This window comes from Phyllobates terribilis, unplaced genomic scaffold (genome assembly GCF_046119375.1).
Source record: "Phyllobates terribilis strain yellow unplaced genomic scaffold, ASM4611937v1 Scaffold_4__5_contigs__length_816908805, whole genome shotgun sequence".
Lineage (NCBI taxonomy): Eukaryota > Metazoa > Chordata > Amphibia > Anura > Dendrobatidae > Phyllobates > Phyllobates terribilis.
Genome location: NW_027362764.1, coordinates 360,661,658 through 360,679,682, shown reverse-complemented (window position 1 = coordinate 360,679,682; position 18,025 = coordinate 360,661,658). Strand labels below are relative to the sequence as shown.

Sequence of the window (18,025 nt, the reverse complement as noted above, 5' to 3'; positions counted from 1 at the left end):
CTCGGCGCCGTCTCCGGCCTTCAGTCCTCCTGCACCATCCTCAGAGGCGGTCTGTCTCCTCGTCTCGGGTGGCGTGCTCCGCTGTCGGGTTTCGGTCTGCTGGGCCATCTCTCGGCTCCACTCCGCCAACGTCTCTCGCTGTACCCGGGCCATCCTCCGTGCGAGGCTCTCCAGCGCAGTCTGTGCACACTCCCGGTCTCGGGGGAGCTGTGCCAGGACCTCCACTAAGCCTAGTGGGGTTGTTGCTTGCAGCAGGCTCCTGACCACTGGGTCGGTGCTGCCTGACTCTCCCTCCATCTCCGGGTAGGCTCTCTCTGGACTCCTCTCCAGACTTCTTGTCTCCGGGTGCGCTCTCTCCAGACTGCTCCAGGCGACACCCATCTTTGCTCTCTTGTTCTGTCTCCGCCCACATTGAGGGTGGTCCCGGGGCAACTTTGTGATTGTCAGTTCCAGGGGCAGTTCTCTTACGCTGATGGACACTTCCAGCATCACAGTCTCTGTTGGTGGGCGCGGTTTCCGCTTTTGGCGCCATTCTTCGACCTGGCCCACGATGGGAGGTGGCCTTTTGCCACCCTCTGGCACGCCCATAATGGCGTCCGCTCTTCCAAGGCGGGAAATCTTTGGAAATGGCGGGAATCGTCTCCCAGTGGCGGGAAACTCCATGGATGGCGGGAAAAAGCTGCAAATGGCGGACAACCGGCGGGAAACGACCTGTGATGGGGTCCGTTGGCGGGGACCCTCCGGAACCGGCGGGAGACTTCTTTTTAAGGTAACGGTGAACTTTTCTTCAGGCACGCAGTACCCGGTTGTTGCGGGCACGTAATCCTGCCGACTACGCCAAAGTTGACGCGCCCCCTGGGCCAGTGTTGTTTGGGGGATACCCGGAGCCGGATCAGATGGGGGTTGTAGTCTCCGAGTGGCGGTGACCCGGTCCGTGCCCAGGGTGTCAAGCTCAGTGTGTGGCAGTCCTTATAGATGTTACTAGATGTTCTTTTATGTCGACTACGCCACCCGTTGATTTGCGGTCAATACGGCCGCCGCTGCAGCAGGGTCCGCTGAGGCTGGTGGTGTTTGTGCAGCTCTGATAGTATAACCCCCAACGGGAGGGGTATAGCCTCAGGGGGTCAGGTGTAGAGGATGGTGGTTGTGGAGGTGCAGTGAGGATGGTAATGAGACTCAGAGTCGGGCTGTGCAGTTCAGGGTCTTTACTTACTGCTGTTATGCTGGTCACTCCGGCCTTGAGTGACCACCCGAGCCGTGCTGCGTCCACCAGGTCCTGGACTCGGCCAACTCCCAAGTAATTCTGGAGCATGATCCTGAGCTCCCTTTCTGACGTTCCTTCTCTCTGGCCTTCCCCACCAGTGATCCACCTAAGTCCGGCTCCCTCGGGCCTCTTGCTGGTAAACCCTTGTCTCTGGGTTCCCTGACCCTATTCTTGGTCTGCCTTCCGGGTGGATTTAGTGGGTGGTCGTGGCAGATCCTGCCCACGACCTCCGGTCTCTGGCTGAGGATTAGTGCCCTCCACCAGCTTGGGATCCGGTACCCTTGTGCCAACTCTTCACCCTCTGATCTAATCTTGGGATCTTGGAGTTCCCTCTTCTCCCCCTCTGGGTCCTTCTTTCTCCTCTCTCTCTTTGGGCCTTGGAGCTGCTCTTCTCCTCTGCTCTCTTCCTCTGACTCTACTCTGACAAAAGACTGACAGACTGACTGACTGTCCCTCTACAGAAGACTGACTGACCCTGATCTAAGATGGTTCCCACCTTATATACTCCCTCTATGTGTGAGCTCAGGTGACCAGCACCCAATGAGCTCCTAGCTTTACCCAGACTGCTCCCCCTATCTGCCCCTACACTACTGGGATGTTCCACCCCCCTCCCACTCCAGCCAGGGACAGACACTGTCGTACCTGCACATTTCTCTAGTGGGAGTACCATTGATCTGTCCCCCGGAAATGGGATGTATGTAGTGCATGCAGCCTACTGAGCTCAGTTCCACACTCCATCCTTACCCGGGAGTGGAATACCACACCTCTGGCTTGAGGTGTAATACCCCTGTAGCAGCCGAATCCTCAGGGTGCTACATTGGCACCCTCAACTTAATATTTGGTTGCACACTCTTTGAAATAAATAACTGCAATCAAGCATTTCCTATAACTATCAGCACACTTCTTACGCCTCTCAACTGAGATTTTAAATCACTCTTCTTTTGCAAACTGCTCCAGGTCTCTCATATTTGAAGGGTGCCTTCTCCCAACAGCAATTTTAAGATCTCTACACAGGTGTTCAATGGGATATAGGTCCAAACCCATTGTTGGCCACTTCAGGACTTTCCAGCGCGTTGCTTCCATTTATTTCTGGGGGCTTCTTGAAATATGTTTGGGGTCATTGTCCTGCTGGAAGACCTATGACCCTGGACACAAACTCAGCTTTTTGACACTGAGCACTACATTGCGACCCAAAATCCTTTAGTAATCTTCAGATTTCATGATGTCTTGCACACAGTCAAGGCACCCAGTGACAAGAGGCAGCAAAACATCTTTGAACCGCCAATATATTTGACTGTATGTACTGTGTTCTTTTCTTTGTAGGCCTCATTCCATTTTTGGTGAACAGTAGAATGATGTGCTTTACCAAAAAGCTCTATATTGGTCTCATCTGTCTACAAGACGCTTTCCTAGAAGGATTTTGGCTTACTCATGTACATTTTGGCAAACTGCAGTCTAGCTTTTTTATGTCTCTGTGTCAGCAGTGGGGTCTTTCTTCGTCTCCATTCATAGTGTTTAATTTCATTCAAATGTTGACAAATAGTTTGCTCTGACCCTGATGCACCCTGACCCTGCAGGACAGCTTGATTTTTTTTGGAACTTGATTATGACTGCTAATCAATCATCCAGACTATCCTACATTGAAACCTTTCAGCAATTTTTCTCTGCTATCCACGTCCAGGGAGATAAGCTACTGTTCCATGAGTTGTAAACTGCTTTATTATGTTAAATAATCCCCCAAAAAATTTTTAGCCCAAAAATTTCAAGAGCACTTCCATATAAAGCATTATAAGCCTATAAACGACTTGGAAGATTAGCTCCAGTATAATGAAACATGAAGTTTTTATTGACATACTTAAAATACAACATAAAATACATAAAAAGTGGGAAGGAAACTAGAACAGAAAAGAACTACACAAGCCAGTTATAACATGATATATCCACCATATAGAGCAAGTGCTCAAAATCACATAAATCACTGAACCATAATTATGTTGATTAAATATATCGAATAATAAGAATTGAGAAATGTATTAAAATCAAATCACATAAAGTGCCATTAGCTATAGTGCAAATCAGCTACCATTTAAATAAAGTGCAAATTAATAGTGCAAAGAAAATAAGCACCACCTTGAGGCCACAAATAACTGCAAGTGCAGAAAATAAAACACATAAAATGCATATGCATTCTTCATTTTCTGGAACAATTTCAAGGGTGCCAACACTTTCAGCCATGACTGGATATACTCAAATTTATTTAACCCCTTTACGACCTTTGACGTATAGGTACGTCATAGGTCACCTCGTCTTTGATGTGGGTTCTGGCGCTGAGCCTGCATCTTTTCAGGCACATAACAACTTTCAGGCACATCTTTTCATGTGCCCCTAACAGCCGCCGGTGGAATCGCCATCCACCTGTGGCTGATAACATGTTAAATGCTGCTGTCAATCTCTGACAGGGGCATTTAACATGCACACAGGAAGCGCGTCATAAGACCCACCCATCGATGCCCCTGTCACATGATCGCGAGTCTCCGATGGGTTGGCATGACAACCCGGGGTCTGCAGGAGAGAGACCCTTGTGGTTTTTCATTGCCAATGTGCTGTGATCGCCGCTCCATGGCCGATGGTCACAGCAGATGATAATTTTTGCTGCAGCACTGCTATGTGTAGCACAAGCGATGAGATGATCGCAGCTTTAAGTGTCCTAAGGAGACTTTTGAAGCATATAAAAAGTAAAAAAATAGTCTTTAAAAATAAAAAAAAATGTAAAAATATAACATTTCAAATTACCCTCTTTTGCTCCATTCAAAATAAAACAAAAAAATAAAAAATTAACATATTTGGTATTGCCATGTTCAGAAAGGCCCGATCTATCAAAATATAAAAAGAATTAATACAATCCGTGAACGGCATAATGAGAAAAAATATAAAAAATGCAGAATTACATTTTTTGGTCGCGGCAATATTGCAATAACAAGCGATAAAAATATCTTATCTATCCCAAAATGGTATCAATAAAAACGTCAGATTGGTGCTCAAAAAATAAGCCCTCACCCGGCCCCAGATAATGAAAAATGGGGACGCTACGGGTCTTGGAAAATGGCGCAGTTTTTTGTTTTTGCAAACGTTGGATTTTTTTTTTACCACTTAAATAAAAAAAAACTATACATGTTTGGCATGTACAAACTTGTATTGACCTTGAGAATCATAATGGCATGTCAGTTTTAGCATTTAGTGAACATAGTAAAAAAAAACAAAAAAAAGCAATTGTGGATTTGTGCATTTTTTTTGCAATTTCATCACACTTGGAATTTTTTTCCCATTTTCCAGTACACTATATGGTAAAATCAACAGTGTTGTTTAAAATTAAAACTCGTCCTGCAAAAAACAAGCCCTAACATGGCCATGTTAACGGAAAAATAAAAAAGTTATGGCTCTGGGAAGACAGAGCAAAAAAATTCAAAAATGGAAAATCCCAAGGTGGTGAAGGAGTTAAAAATAGTCTCTGTGGGAGTGCTTCTTTAAGCTTAAAAACTGTTAAAAACCTGCATGTTAAGGAAGCCTTAGGCTATGTGCGCACGATCAGGATTTGAAGCAGAAATTTCCTGAGTGTTTCTGCATCTCCTTGGCAGGAAAAATGCTGCTGAAATTCCACGCAGTTTTGATGCGGTTTTTGAAGCGTTTTTGTACATCAATGAATGCTTTTTGGAGCTAAATAAAGTTATTTGGTGGGACATTGCTTAAACCCTTGGATTACCTTCAGGACTGGGGTGTATATATTGGTTAATTTAAATGATTAAACAATGTGTCTGTTGTATTTCAAATGAAGTGTTTACTCTGTGTCTGTGTTTTTATTTAACTCTTTACTTTAATTAGGTTTGGTCATAAAAAAGTCTGATTGACACCTTGTCATCACCAAACAAAAGAGCTAGGTGTCAGCTAATCACATTCACCCAATCTTCATTAGCATTTCTATCTATGTAATTTATGCGGCTGCTGCTTTTAGCATGGGAAGGTACCATTTGCATATATGGTCCCTGGCTATAATTAACAGCTCACAGCTGGTTCGTTAGCAGCTATGTCCCCCTGATCAGCACTCAGCAGCGTTTTGGACGCAGCGTATTTTTGTTGCATCCAAAACGCGGTGTTGTAATGCCTCACTTTTGATGTCGGCACATATGAATCCACCGCATATGATGACACTTCAATCGGTCAAAATCTGCAGCGGAGACTAGTGTGTCTGCTACAGAAGTTGACACTCTGCGGGTGAGTTTGGGTACACGGCCACAGTCAGGAGCCGTGGCAGGTTTGACGCTGCAGGTTTATACAGCGTCAAACTTGCGGCGTCCAGATGTTACAGCATAGTGGATGGGATCTCTAGAAATCCCATGTCCACTATGTGTGCATCAGAGGCTGTGAATCACCGGTGGACACTGACATGCGGCGTGTCTTTCAGGACCGCAGCATGTAAACTTCTCTTGCAGAGTCGCTAGTCTCCGCAACAGAAATTTGATCGCTAGAACCTGAAGAATGCGGTAAATACGCATGGTTCAGTGAACACATGAGGATTTTCCTGTGTTCAATAGAATGCAACGTTTTGGATGCAGCAAAAATATGTGTCCAAAGCGTTGCTAAGTCTGAATTGTGGGCACACAGCCTAAAATAAAAAAAAATAAAAAATGGTGTGGGCTCCCGCATCATTTTTATAACCCGCAGAGGAAAAGCCGACTGCTGAGGGCTGATATTAGTAGCCTGGGCCATTAGCCAAAAATGTTCCATGGCTATTAATCTCAGCCCAAAGCTGTTTGTTTAGCCTTTACTGGCTAGATTACAGGGGGACCCCAGAAAAAAATATTGACGTGGGTCCCCCTATAAAATCTAACCAAAAAAGGCTAAATAGACGGGCTGATATTAATAGCCAGGGAAGGGGCCATGAATACTAGTCTCCTATTAATATCACCCCTCAGCAGTCCCAGAAATGGCGCATCCATAAGATGCTCCAAATCTGCCGCTTAGCCTCCGCTCTTCCCAGTGCCCTGTAAGCGGTGGCGAGTGGGGTAATGGGGTTGGGGTTCACATCAGCCTTGTATTGGTGGATGACGTGAAGCCCAGGTTAGTAATGGTGGGTGTCTATAAGAAGCCACCATTACTAACCACGTAGTAAAATGCTCACCGCTTTTTCAATAAAAGACACGGCCAGAATAAAATATTTTAATGAAATAAAAAACACACGGTTCTACAATTTTTTTTATTACCCTCTCAGTTCCCGAATCCCTCGATCTCATGAAAAAGACGTAAAATAACAAAACAACCATGATGTCACTGCTGTAGAAGACAGCAATGTATGCTGACAGGGGTGTAAAATCACCCCTGTCAGTATACATGCTGCTGCAGGAGGTCACTGGGGTTCATCAGCTGAAGATCAGCTGATGAGTCCCGGTAAACTTACCATCATGGGAATGTTTTTGAGAATGTTCCCATGGTGAGGTCACGTGAGCAATCAGCTGATCGCTCACGTGACCACAGGTCCTGGAAGCACAATATACTGCGGGGAGTGAGGTGTGCCAAACAGGTGAGTATAAGGTTTTAAGGTTTTTGTTTGTTTGTTTTTTTACTTTTTTCACTGCCGGTGGTTCCCTACTCTGCTGAGGAGAACTACTGCTCCCCTCCGCAGCGCCGCTCTCACTGTTATCACCTGCGGATTTGCTGTGTTTCAATTAAAGTTAATGGGCGGGAAACGCTCCGTAAACACTTGGCATAATGGTCAATGCTAATCCTGAGTGTAAATTTCCAGATCATGTGCACAGCACATCAAGATTAGCATTGCTATAGCTGGCAGACCTATTAACAAGCGTTTTTTATGAGTTTCCGCGGCGGAAAAACCACCGCGAAAACGCATTAAAAATGCTTCATGTGCACATAGCCTTAGTAGAGTAAAACAAAAAAACACAGAAATCACATTTATTTATGTAAAACTACATTTGTTCAAAGTTTATACATTTTCAGTGCAAAATGATGCTTGTTTATTTAATGTAGATATTACGTTTTATTGTACACATCACAGTGTCAACAATGTTTCATTTTCTTTTTAGCTGCACCTTGTAGCGTTGAACGCTCCGTTTGCTGGTGACGCTCGGGCCGATTTACTATGCTTTCAGCAAGCTCGCGCAGTTGGTTTAACATCTACCTTCCGAGCTTTTCTCTCATCACATCTGCAAGATCTTCACAGTATAGTGAGAAGAGCAGATAGGTTTAACCTGCCTGTTGTCAATCTGAAGGTAAGAATGTAAGCGGGAAATTTGGTTGACCACTATTTCCGTGCCCCTAAACACCTTACATAGGGGTCCCTGGGTGTGTGCATGTGGTTGTGGTTCTGTTACGGACACCTTTAGGATATATTCTATATCCATATATTCAAGGTGTAACAGGAACAATGCTTGACTTTCTCTTCTGCACAATACACAGGCACATTTGTAGTGGTTATGGACAGTGGCACATTACTTGTGAATAATGTTACATATGCACAACAGGGTACGATGGGGGCGTCCATCTTCACAGTACAGGGTCACAGGGTCACATGAGTCAATGTGGGATGCTGTACGCACTGCACCCTAACTGCACTCTGTGAACAGTGTAAGGGAGCTTTCACTACCACCTTACAGCCGTGCCCCAGGCCTGGCTGATCTCATATTCTTTCACTAAGACCTTCAGGTCTGGCTATCACTGATACTTGCTTTAAATCTTCTTGCATAGGTGCCCCAACTTGCCTGCTATGAACAAAACTGCTGCCACTGGAGATTTCATTCTTTAACCTGCTCCCTTACAGGTCTGATTCTTCATGTACACTCAATGATGACAGATCTCTATGACAGTATCCCTTCTTTCTCTCCAGACTAGCTTTTTAAAAAGCTGTAATTAACCACTAGTGCCTATCTACTCCTCTCCAACTGTGAGCTGGCCCTACAGTTAACCCTGTCACACCTGACTAATAGGACACTGCAGCCTACATGAGGGTGAAACACACAATAAAATACTATTCACACATGATATAACGACAGGGGTCTTTAAAGGGGGTGTTAGCCGTCTTCTCCACCTTACAAGAAGAATGTCTTTGTCTCCACTGTTATACCAAATGCATAAAATGACATCAAGGGTTTATCTGTGAAGCTGTCTGAACTACATTTCCCACAATTCAATGGGCCAATCTTACGATCAGTGTGGTAACTGCACAGCAGACGGTCACAGGTAATGTCCATGTCATGGCTGTGTTCCCTATCACAGCACAAGCACAGCCTGAATACCATACATGCGCTGTGATAACCCTGGCTTCAGCTACCCCATCCCCATGTATGTGATATCAATACTGATAAGATATGCATGGGCAGTGAATACAAGGCCAGCAAAATCACTTGCATTATGTACATCACATTATGGTACCCCAAATCAGAACTGAGGAAATCGGGACACATGACCCATGTCAGAATTGGGGGTGTGGTGTAGAAAAATCAATGTGAATAAATAGCAAATACTTTCTGAACCTAAAATTTCATAGGATTCACAAATATAAAAAACTTAAAAACCTTTTTAAAATTAAAGGTCTTTAGAATGTCATCACTTTAATAAGCTGCATAAATTCATTTGATGAGGGTGAGGCATAGGACAACCCTCAACCACTCAAAAAAATACTCTCATGTGTTAAGTTATAAATTTAGGTGAAATGCAATAATGACTCCAAAAAACTATGGGCACAGTCAAAGGTGTATCTAAGCTTTCTGGCACCCGGGTCAAGAATTCAGTTTTTCGCCACCCCTCACCCAGCACATATGCGATTTGCACTCATAGTCACGTGCCGACAAGCTGCTCTTCCTAATTCTCAAAATGTTCAGTAAAAAACTGAGAGAAGCTCGTTGTCACATGACCTTAAGCATGAAAATCGCATATGAGTGAAGTGGCCTTGTGATGACTGATGGAACCAGCAAGCAGAGCAGATCCTGGCAATGAGTATATTACACACTGTTAGAATTGGCTACAGGGCTTCATTTTAGAATTAAAGGGCTCGTCCAGGTTTGAGATGAAAGCCTGCAGTCACTCTATGTGACTGCAGGCTTCTGAATTCTCACAGCGCCTGCACTGCGCACTTTTAGGTTTCTCCCGTGCATGAGTACACTGCTCAAAAATTAAAGGGAACACTCAAATAACACATCCTAGATCTGAATGAATGAAATATTCTCATTGAATACTTTGTTCTGTACAAAGTTGAATGTGCTGACAACAAAATCACACAAAAATCATCAATGGAAATCAAATTTATTAACCAATGGAGGCCTGGATTTGGAGTCACCCCCAAAATTAAAGTGGAAAAACACACTGCAGGCTGATCCAACTTTGTTGTAATGTCCTTAAAACAAGTCAAAATGAGGCTCAGTATTGTGTGTGGCCTCTATGTGCCTGTATGACCTCCCTACAATGCCTGGGCATGCTCCTGATGAGGTTGCGGATGGTCTCCTGTGGGATCTCCTCCCAAACCTGGACTAAAGCATCCACCAACTCCTGAACAGTCTGTGGTGCAACATGACGTTGGTGGATGGAGCGAGACATGATGTCCCAGATGTGCTCAATCTGATTCAGGTCTGAGGAACGGGCGGACCAGTCCATAGCTTCAATGCCTTCATTTTGCAGGAACTGCTGACACACTCCAGCCACATGAGGTCTGGCATTGTCCTGCATTAGGAGGAACCCAGGGCCAACCGCACCAGCATATGGTCTCACAAGGGGTTTGAGGATCTCATCTCGGTACCTAATGGCAGTCAGGCTACCTCTGGAGAGCACATGGAGGGCTGTGCGGCCCTCCAAAGAAATGCCACCCCACACCATTACTGACCCGCTGCCAAATCGGTCAGGCTGAAGGATGTTGCAGGCAGCAGATCGCTCTCCACGGCGTCTCCAGACTCTGTCCCGTTTGTCACATGTGCTCAGTGTGAACCTGCTTTCATCTGTGAAGAGCACAGGGTGCCAGTGGCGACTTTGCCAATCCTGGTGTTCTGTGGCAAATGCCAAGCGTCCTGCACGGTGTTGGGCTGTGAGCACAACTCCCATCTGTGGACGTCGGGCCCTCACACCACCCTCATGGAGTCGGTTTCTAACCATCCATTTGTGCAGACACATGCACATTTGTGGCCTGCTGGAGGCCATTTTTTCCGGCCTTCTGCAGCACATCCAGACATGATGCCCTTAAAGATAGCAGTGTCATTATAATGCTCCTGATTAAAAATATCTGCCTTACGCAGTGCACCTGAATAAATAATTGACCCTCACTAAATTCCCTGCACGAAATATGACCCCCACACTGTTACTTTTATGGTACATGCACTCCACACTGCTCTCTCCTTTCCATATTGGGCCCCCTCTTCACACTGTCGTCTCACACTGTGTCCCCCCTACGGGGCCCAGTCTCTATACTGTGTTTCCTCACCACACTCCCACTCCTTGGCATACTGTCCCCTCCAGGCTCTGCCCTTACTCTGTCCTCCCATACTAACACTCCCCCCACACACACACTACTCAGTCTCCATTCTGTGCCCACTCACACCCCCCATACTGTCTCCTCACACTATTCCCATCAATAGTCTCCTCACACGTTTCCCACTCCCACTTTCTGTACTGCCTCCTCACACATCCCCCCGACTCCCCATACTGTATCCACACCCACCCGCCCCACTCACTATACTGTGTCTGCACTGATCCCCCCCATGCATGCCCCCCATCTCACCACTTGCTCCTCATATTGTCTTCAAATTTCTCCTGCTCCCCATATTGTGTCTGCAGCGACCCCTTCCTTGCTCCCCAAACTTATGTCCTCAAATCATCCACACCCCCATTAAACTAAATCTCCCCCACACAGTAAATCTCCCACAGCTCTGTTGCACTAAATCATCCCCAAACAGTAAATACCCCCCACACACAGTAAATACCCCCCAGCCTCATTACACTAAATCTCCCACACACAGCAAATACTCCCCACAGTAAATACACCCTCTCGCACAGTAAATATCCCCCTCACAGTGTATTTACCCCCCACGCTGTATTTATCCCCCACACCGTAACTATCCCCCACACACACATTATAAACACTGCAACATTAAATATCCCCCAGGCCCCCGTTACGCTTAATCCTTGGTGTCTTCGCCACCGATGTTCTTCGTTCTGGGCGCCGGCGAATGACGTCAGCAGCGTGATCACCTGAACTGAGCACGCTGCTGGTGTCACTGACCCAGAGGTCAGAGCTTCAACTGTACTCCCGTCTGGAAGAACTGCGGAATCTCAGTGTGGGGGGCGGCAGAATGCAGCTGCCGGGGGAGACACCTCCGACCGCCACATTAGGCGGCTCAATTGCGCACACCTGCTGTTTTCTCCCCTAGATACGCCTCTGGGCACAGTGAGTATATAAAAAGAAAGAAAAAAATTGTTACATATCATTCATACAAAATACAGTGTTTTTTGCATCTTTGCACCTGTTTTTTAATTAAATATAAAATAAAGACCTAAGCAGGAGATATGAGGGGAAAGCATTATCTGAGCGTAATAAGTAGTGGTGTACTCAATATGAAAAAAAACAAGATGAAAATCTGCTCATCTCAGCTGGTTGTGCGATGCAGGCACAACACTATGAATCACTTTAAGCAGGTGGAAATCCTTTCAACGGCATGCTGTTTATCAGAGGACCGTGGAATAAAAGCTTTCCAAGCCCAAAGAAACTCCTCCATGTGAACGTCAGGTAAAAGAAAGGAGTATGAAGGGACTTCTGTTGGTGGGGGGTATTCCAATCCACAATTAAATCCACGGCCCCACTATCAGTATTTGGTCAGTATTTTTTCTCAGGAGTGGGAGCCTAAACCAGGAGTGGGTGATAAATGCAGAATTGGTGACTTGTTTCTATTATACCTTTTCTCTGATTGTTCCTCACCTGGTTTTGGCTCCCACTCCTGTGAAAAAATACTGACTGAATACTGACCAAATACTGATAGTGGGGCCGTGGCCTAAGGTGAAGAAAAGCAGCAAACTTGAAAAATTCTAGTATTTATTTGCTGCAATAATGATCCGACAATCAAAGTGCAAACAAAGTATACACAACCTTTGAACCATTTAAAAAAACCTTTGCAAAGGTATACTTCATTTACATTTTGATTGTCGGATCATTATTGCAGCAAATAAATACTAGAATCTTTCAAGTTTGCTGCTTTTCTTCACCTTAAGGCTATGTGCACACGATGTGTATTTGAAGCAGAAATTTCCTGAGCGTTTCTGCATCTCCTTCTCCATCTCCTCTTTACTTTACTTTAATTAAGTTTGGTCATGAGAAGGTCTAATTGACACCTTGTCATAACCAAACAAAAGAGCTAGGTGTCAGCTAGTCCCATTCACCCAATCTTCATTAGGATTTCTATTCACGTAATTTATGCAGCTGCTGTGAGCTGCTATTTTTAGCCTGGGAAGGTGCCATTTGTAAACATGATCCCTGGCCATAATTAACATCTCACAGCTGGTTCCTTAGCTGCTAAGTCCCCCTGATCAGCACTCAGCAGCGATTTGGACACAGCGTATTTTTGTTGCGTCCAAAAGATAATGAGATAATGGCTTTTGTGTTTTCATTGGCTGTAAGCCATAATCATCAACATTAACAGAAATAAACACTTGAAATAGATCACTCTGTTTGTAATGACTCTATATAATATATGAGTTTCACTTTTTGTATTGAAGAACTGAAATAAATTAACTTTTTGATGATATTCTAATTTTGTGCAATGCACCTGTATGTATTACTTGTATATACTGTGCAGTTTTCTATTTTATTTGTAATGAATATTTTTTTCTGTTAGGGTGAAGTTCTTTTTGACAACTGGGAATCTATATTTTCTGGAAATGGAGGGCGCTTCAATGCTCAAATTCCAATTTATTCCTTTGATGGAAGAAATGTATTGACTGATTCAGCTTGGTAGGTTTGGCGGTTTACTATCATTTTACATAAAATAAAAAATGTTCATGTACAGGAAAAAAAATATTTTACTTTGTAAAAAAAGATGCACAAGCAGAAAGATAAATTGACAGGAATATTCTGTATAAACAACTTATATTTATATATTTTTTTTTTGGTTAACCATTTAATGATATATACTTGGCTTTTTTCTGCAGTCTCACTTTTTCACGGCAGTGCTACAAATTAACATCACACTGCATGGGTATGGAGGAAGACTATGATAGGCCTATCCTAGTGTTTGCATCCAAGCCAACAGGAATAAGCTAGGTTTGGCTCTATTGCAGCTCAATTTATTTATTTATTTTACTCACTTATATAGCGCCATTAATTCCACAGCGCTTTATAGACATTATCATCACTGTCCCCACTGTCTTTGGAATGTGGGAGGAAACTGGAGAACCCAGAGGAAACCCATGCAAACACGGGGAGAATATATAAACTCCTTACAGATGTTGTCCTTGGTGGATTTAAAGCCAAGGACCCCATCACTGCAAGGCTGCAGTGCTAACCACTGAGCCACCGTGCTGCACCACCTATTCTATAACTTGTAATTTTATGAGAAGAGATAAGGACCTGATGGAAAAAGTAAACAAGTGGCCACTGTAAAAACAAAACCCATAAAAACACAGATATAAAAGGTTACACTGTTTTTCCAACTCTAATTAGGGTTAGGATAATAAAATGATTAATTAAAAACCAGAAAAAGGGATAACAATATTATATAACTTTCTGATTTTTTTTTAAATGCTATGTTGGATTTCAATAAAAAAAACACAACTAGAGGATCTGTCTGGAACAGAGCTTCTACTGTGAATAATGATAACAGGGAAAGGGGCAAAGCCTCCTTCATAAAAGTGCAGAGAGCTCATAACAAAAACCAGATATTTACTGATGTGTTAACTGAGAGAAGCAATATACTGCAGGACTGGCTGTATTCTAGGGGGCTGAGATGAGGGATATACTGCAGTATGGGCTGTATACATGGTCTGAGAAGAAAGATATACTGCAGGTTGGGCTGCATACAGGGGAACTGAAAGGAGTTATGTACTGCAGGAAGGGATAAATACAGGGGGCTGAGAGGAGTGACATACTGCAGGAGGGAGCTCTATATACAGGGGGCTGAGAGGGGAGATATACTACAGTATTAGCTGTATTGATGGGCTGTATACAGGAAGCTGCGAAGAGGTATGTACTGCAGAATAGGCCTTATACAGGGGACTGAGGAGCAATGTACTGCAGGAGGGGCTCTGTATATAAGAGGCTAAGAGGAGAGATATACTGCGGAATGGGCTGTTTACAGGGAGCTGAGAGATTTCCTGCAGGATGAGTGTATACAGGGTTCTTAAAGGAGAAACATACTGCAGGATGGGTTGTATACAGTGGGATGATAGGAATGATAGACTGCTGGATACGTGTACACAAGGGGCTGAGAGAACTGATGGAATTCAGGAGGGGGCTTTGTAAGAAAGGAGGATATACTATAAGATGGGGATGTGTAGAGATGAGCTGACACTAATTTAGCTGTGTTTGTTGCGTGGTGCTGAGACCAGTGATGTGAAACTGCAAATGTTGCTGTATTAATCCATATGACAGAGGATTATCTCCTGCAACACATCTCTGCACTACCATTGTAAAGGATTGCATGAGAGTTTCAAGCTTATTTCCCCTGCGAACAAAAGAAACGACTGTTGAAAATAAAATATAAAGAATCCTTCATTCATAGATATTATCTGCCTAGGAAGAGTCAAGAGGCCCCTATACAAATAAAGTAGTCCACTAGTCCTGCTAATTTCACTGTATCTGGAGGCCTTAATATGTAAATAGATACAATTTGTTTTAATGGTAGATAGCACTACACCTGCTCATTGATAGTGACTGACAGCCAGGGTCCCACTGCAACATTTAAGGTTTCCTCCAAATCTGCCATGAATGGATGCCTAATAGGCCTAATAAACTGCCCGTCTGTAGAATACTGTAAAATAAATACATTTTTAGTGAATAATAAACAAAAATGTGAAAAACACAAATCTAAAAAGACTAAAAATAATTTCAATAATCGTTGTTTTTTGTTTATTCTGACTGCAAAAACTGAAATAAAAGTGATCACAGACTTGTGTTCCCCATAAAGCTCAGTCAAAACAAATGATTGCTTTTTCGTGCAAAAGTAGTAAAAAATAACTTTTAACTCATCCAGAAAAACAAGAAAACAAAAAACAGAAAATAATGCAGTGCTACATACATTCCGATGGTCGAAATAGGTCATATTCTTTTTTTTTTAATCAGATACATTTTTATTAAACATAAAACTTAGAACAGATATTACATGACAATACTCGTTTTACAATATTACAGTAAGTCCCCCCCCCCTTTCCCTTACCGCCCTCCCTCCATGGAGACCTTTCTTTCTCTTTCTTTTTTTTTTTCCTCTTCTTTCCTTTTCTTTCTTACTTTACTTCTTTTCTTTCCTTCCCCTACTCCCTTTCCTTCTCTTCCCCTTTTCTTCTTTCCTTCTTCCCTCTCCACTCCGCCATACAGTTTACCAAGAGTTTTACGCTACAGTAGTATATATAGGTGTTACTCTAATTAATCCTATCCAACCATAATTTATGGAAGTATTCCTGCTTATTCCTCTTGGCGTAAATACTTTTTTCAAGTTGAATTATATAGTTTGTTTGGGCAATGAATGAAATAGGCCGTGTTCTTAAATGGTCACTGTCACTTTCCCAAACTTTGGATAAATCAATAGTGCAAGTGAAGAATCTTTGTAATATATCTCAGAGGAATTTGCAGCTTTCTCCAATTATGAACTACTTGTCCTCTGCTCCCTGAACTCACCATTCACTGTTAAAAAATCCCCTAAAATCCCTCTACTTCAAAGCAAGACAGGCTGCTAGCATAGTGAGGTGTCAGGTTTGATGTTCTATTATACTCAATGGAGAGTAAAAGGGTGAAGAAGAAGTGAGAAAACGAGCGGAGGAAGACAAGGCAGGAAAATTGTGTTGAAATTAATGAGAGATTTAGCTTATCCTAGGGTTGGATTCACAGCTACACAGTCCAGTATTGCTTTATAATCTCCTTCATGCTGTTACTTCTTCTCAACATGTGCTAAACAAAAGAAAACCAGGAATCCCTCTGTTTCTGTTTGAAAGGATTATTTTTTACTTTTATTTACTTCATAAAAATATAAGAAAAAGTTTTAGGTATTAAAGATTATGATTACAAAAATGATGATCTTCCACGCTCTTTTCATTGTTAACATCATTACGCTTTATACACATTATTAACCATGATTATGTCTACTAATCTGTACAAAACCCTTCAAAATAAAATTTTAGATATTTCATTTTTTTTATGTTTTAATATTTACAGGCCTCAAAAAATTCTGTGGCATGGTTCAAGTCAGAATGGCATCAGAATGGTCCATAATTACTGTGAGGCGTGGAGAACAGCAGACATGGCAGTCAGTGGACAGGCATCCTTACTTCGGAGTGGAAGGCTGTTAGATCAGAAATCATACAGTTGCTCTAATAAATTTATTGTTTTATGTATTGAGAACAGCCATAATGTGGATAACAGGAAAAAATAAATTCAAATAGAAGGAAACAAGTTAAGAAGACACTGAAATTCATAATGTATATATTGAACTTCTAACAGATTGCACACTTTTATAGCCAAAGAAAACATACCTCATTTATTGCATACAGAAATGTGTTGGAAAGTTGATTTCATTCTGCAATTTGGTGCTACATTTATGAATGAAGGTTGGATTGATATCGGATCAGGTAATGTTTTTATTTTGCCATGGGCTGGAAAACTATATAGCCCAATAAACTGCAATTTATTTTCTAAGTATTCAAGTGAAGCTGAAATTTTCTTCTAAACGTAATGTTTGAATGTACAATTGAAAAAAGTGCATAAGAGAGGACAAAACAATTCTTCACATACACTCAATAGCATGTCGTTATATTTTATACCAGGTCACAATATATAAAACGGGATAGTTCTACAGTAAAACCTATGGCTTGACAGACAAGCTTTTGGGCATTCCCAATGTTGCTATAAAACAAATCAGCATGAAGTCCACAAGAATATACATGACAGCTATATTAATACAGTTTCTTGTACACATTTGTGTTATAATTTATTGTGAGTACCTTTAAGTCTTGATCCACATTATTGTGTTTCCTTTTCCATTAGGGGTTCCTGTATTTTGGGAAGCATGACTAGTGTAGTTTAATAATTATGTCATAAATACTGAAACGAGGACAGGAACATGACAAAAATAGAAGTTAACAGGATCAGTTAAAAATTGACTTTAACTTGTAACATAACTAAACTATGATAGGCCTGTAGACTCCATGAAGTTAGCTAGTGTTACCAAAATATTTCAAACAATCCCATAACTTATACATATAAAGGCATGTGATGTACATTTTTATTATAATATACACCAGACGATGAATGAAGCATATCTGAGCAATAATTTTCTCACTGTATCAATATACACACACAAAACAAGCAGATAAACATATACTGTGCACCTGCGTAAGTACTTTAAAAGTTTGTGACATAGAAAAAATTCAACTAATTAATCATTTTAATGTTTTATCAGTGATTCAGCTTTATAGACAACTATTTGTTAAAACCCTAAATGGTAAATTTGTATATTACAACAAGATGCTGAACCTATAATGTATGTTCATTTGTTACATGAGTAACCAAGA

General features: G+C 42.4%; 1 protein-coding gene across 2 annotated transcripts in view; it reads left to right on the top strand.

Annotated features, from left to right (window-relative positions):
• The window catches only part of COL15A1 (collagen type XV alpha 1 chain), a 904,466-nt gene extending 887,313 nt beyond the window's left edge, over nt 1-17,153 (top strand). For both annotated transcript variants that reach the window (XM_073678442.1, XM_073678441.1), the window contains 3 exons: nt 7,360-7,545; nt 13,144-13,259; nt 16,671-17,153. In XM_073678442.1, the coding sequence (XP_073534543.1) occupies nt 7,360-7,545; nt 13,144-13,259; nt 16,671-16,887 (519 nt within the window). In that variant the 3' untranslated portion in view covers nt 16,888-17,153. The remainder of the gene's footprint in view (nt 1-7,359; nt 7,546-13,143; nt 13,260-16,670) is intronic.
• Nucleotides 17,154-18,025: the final 872 nt, after the last annotated feature.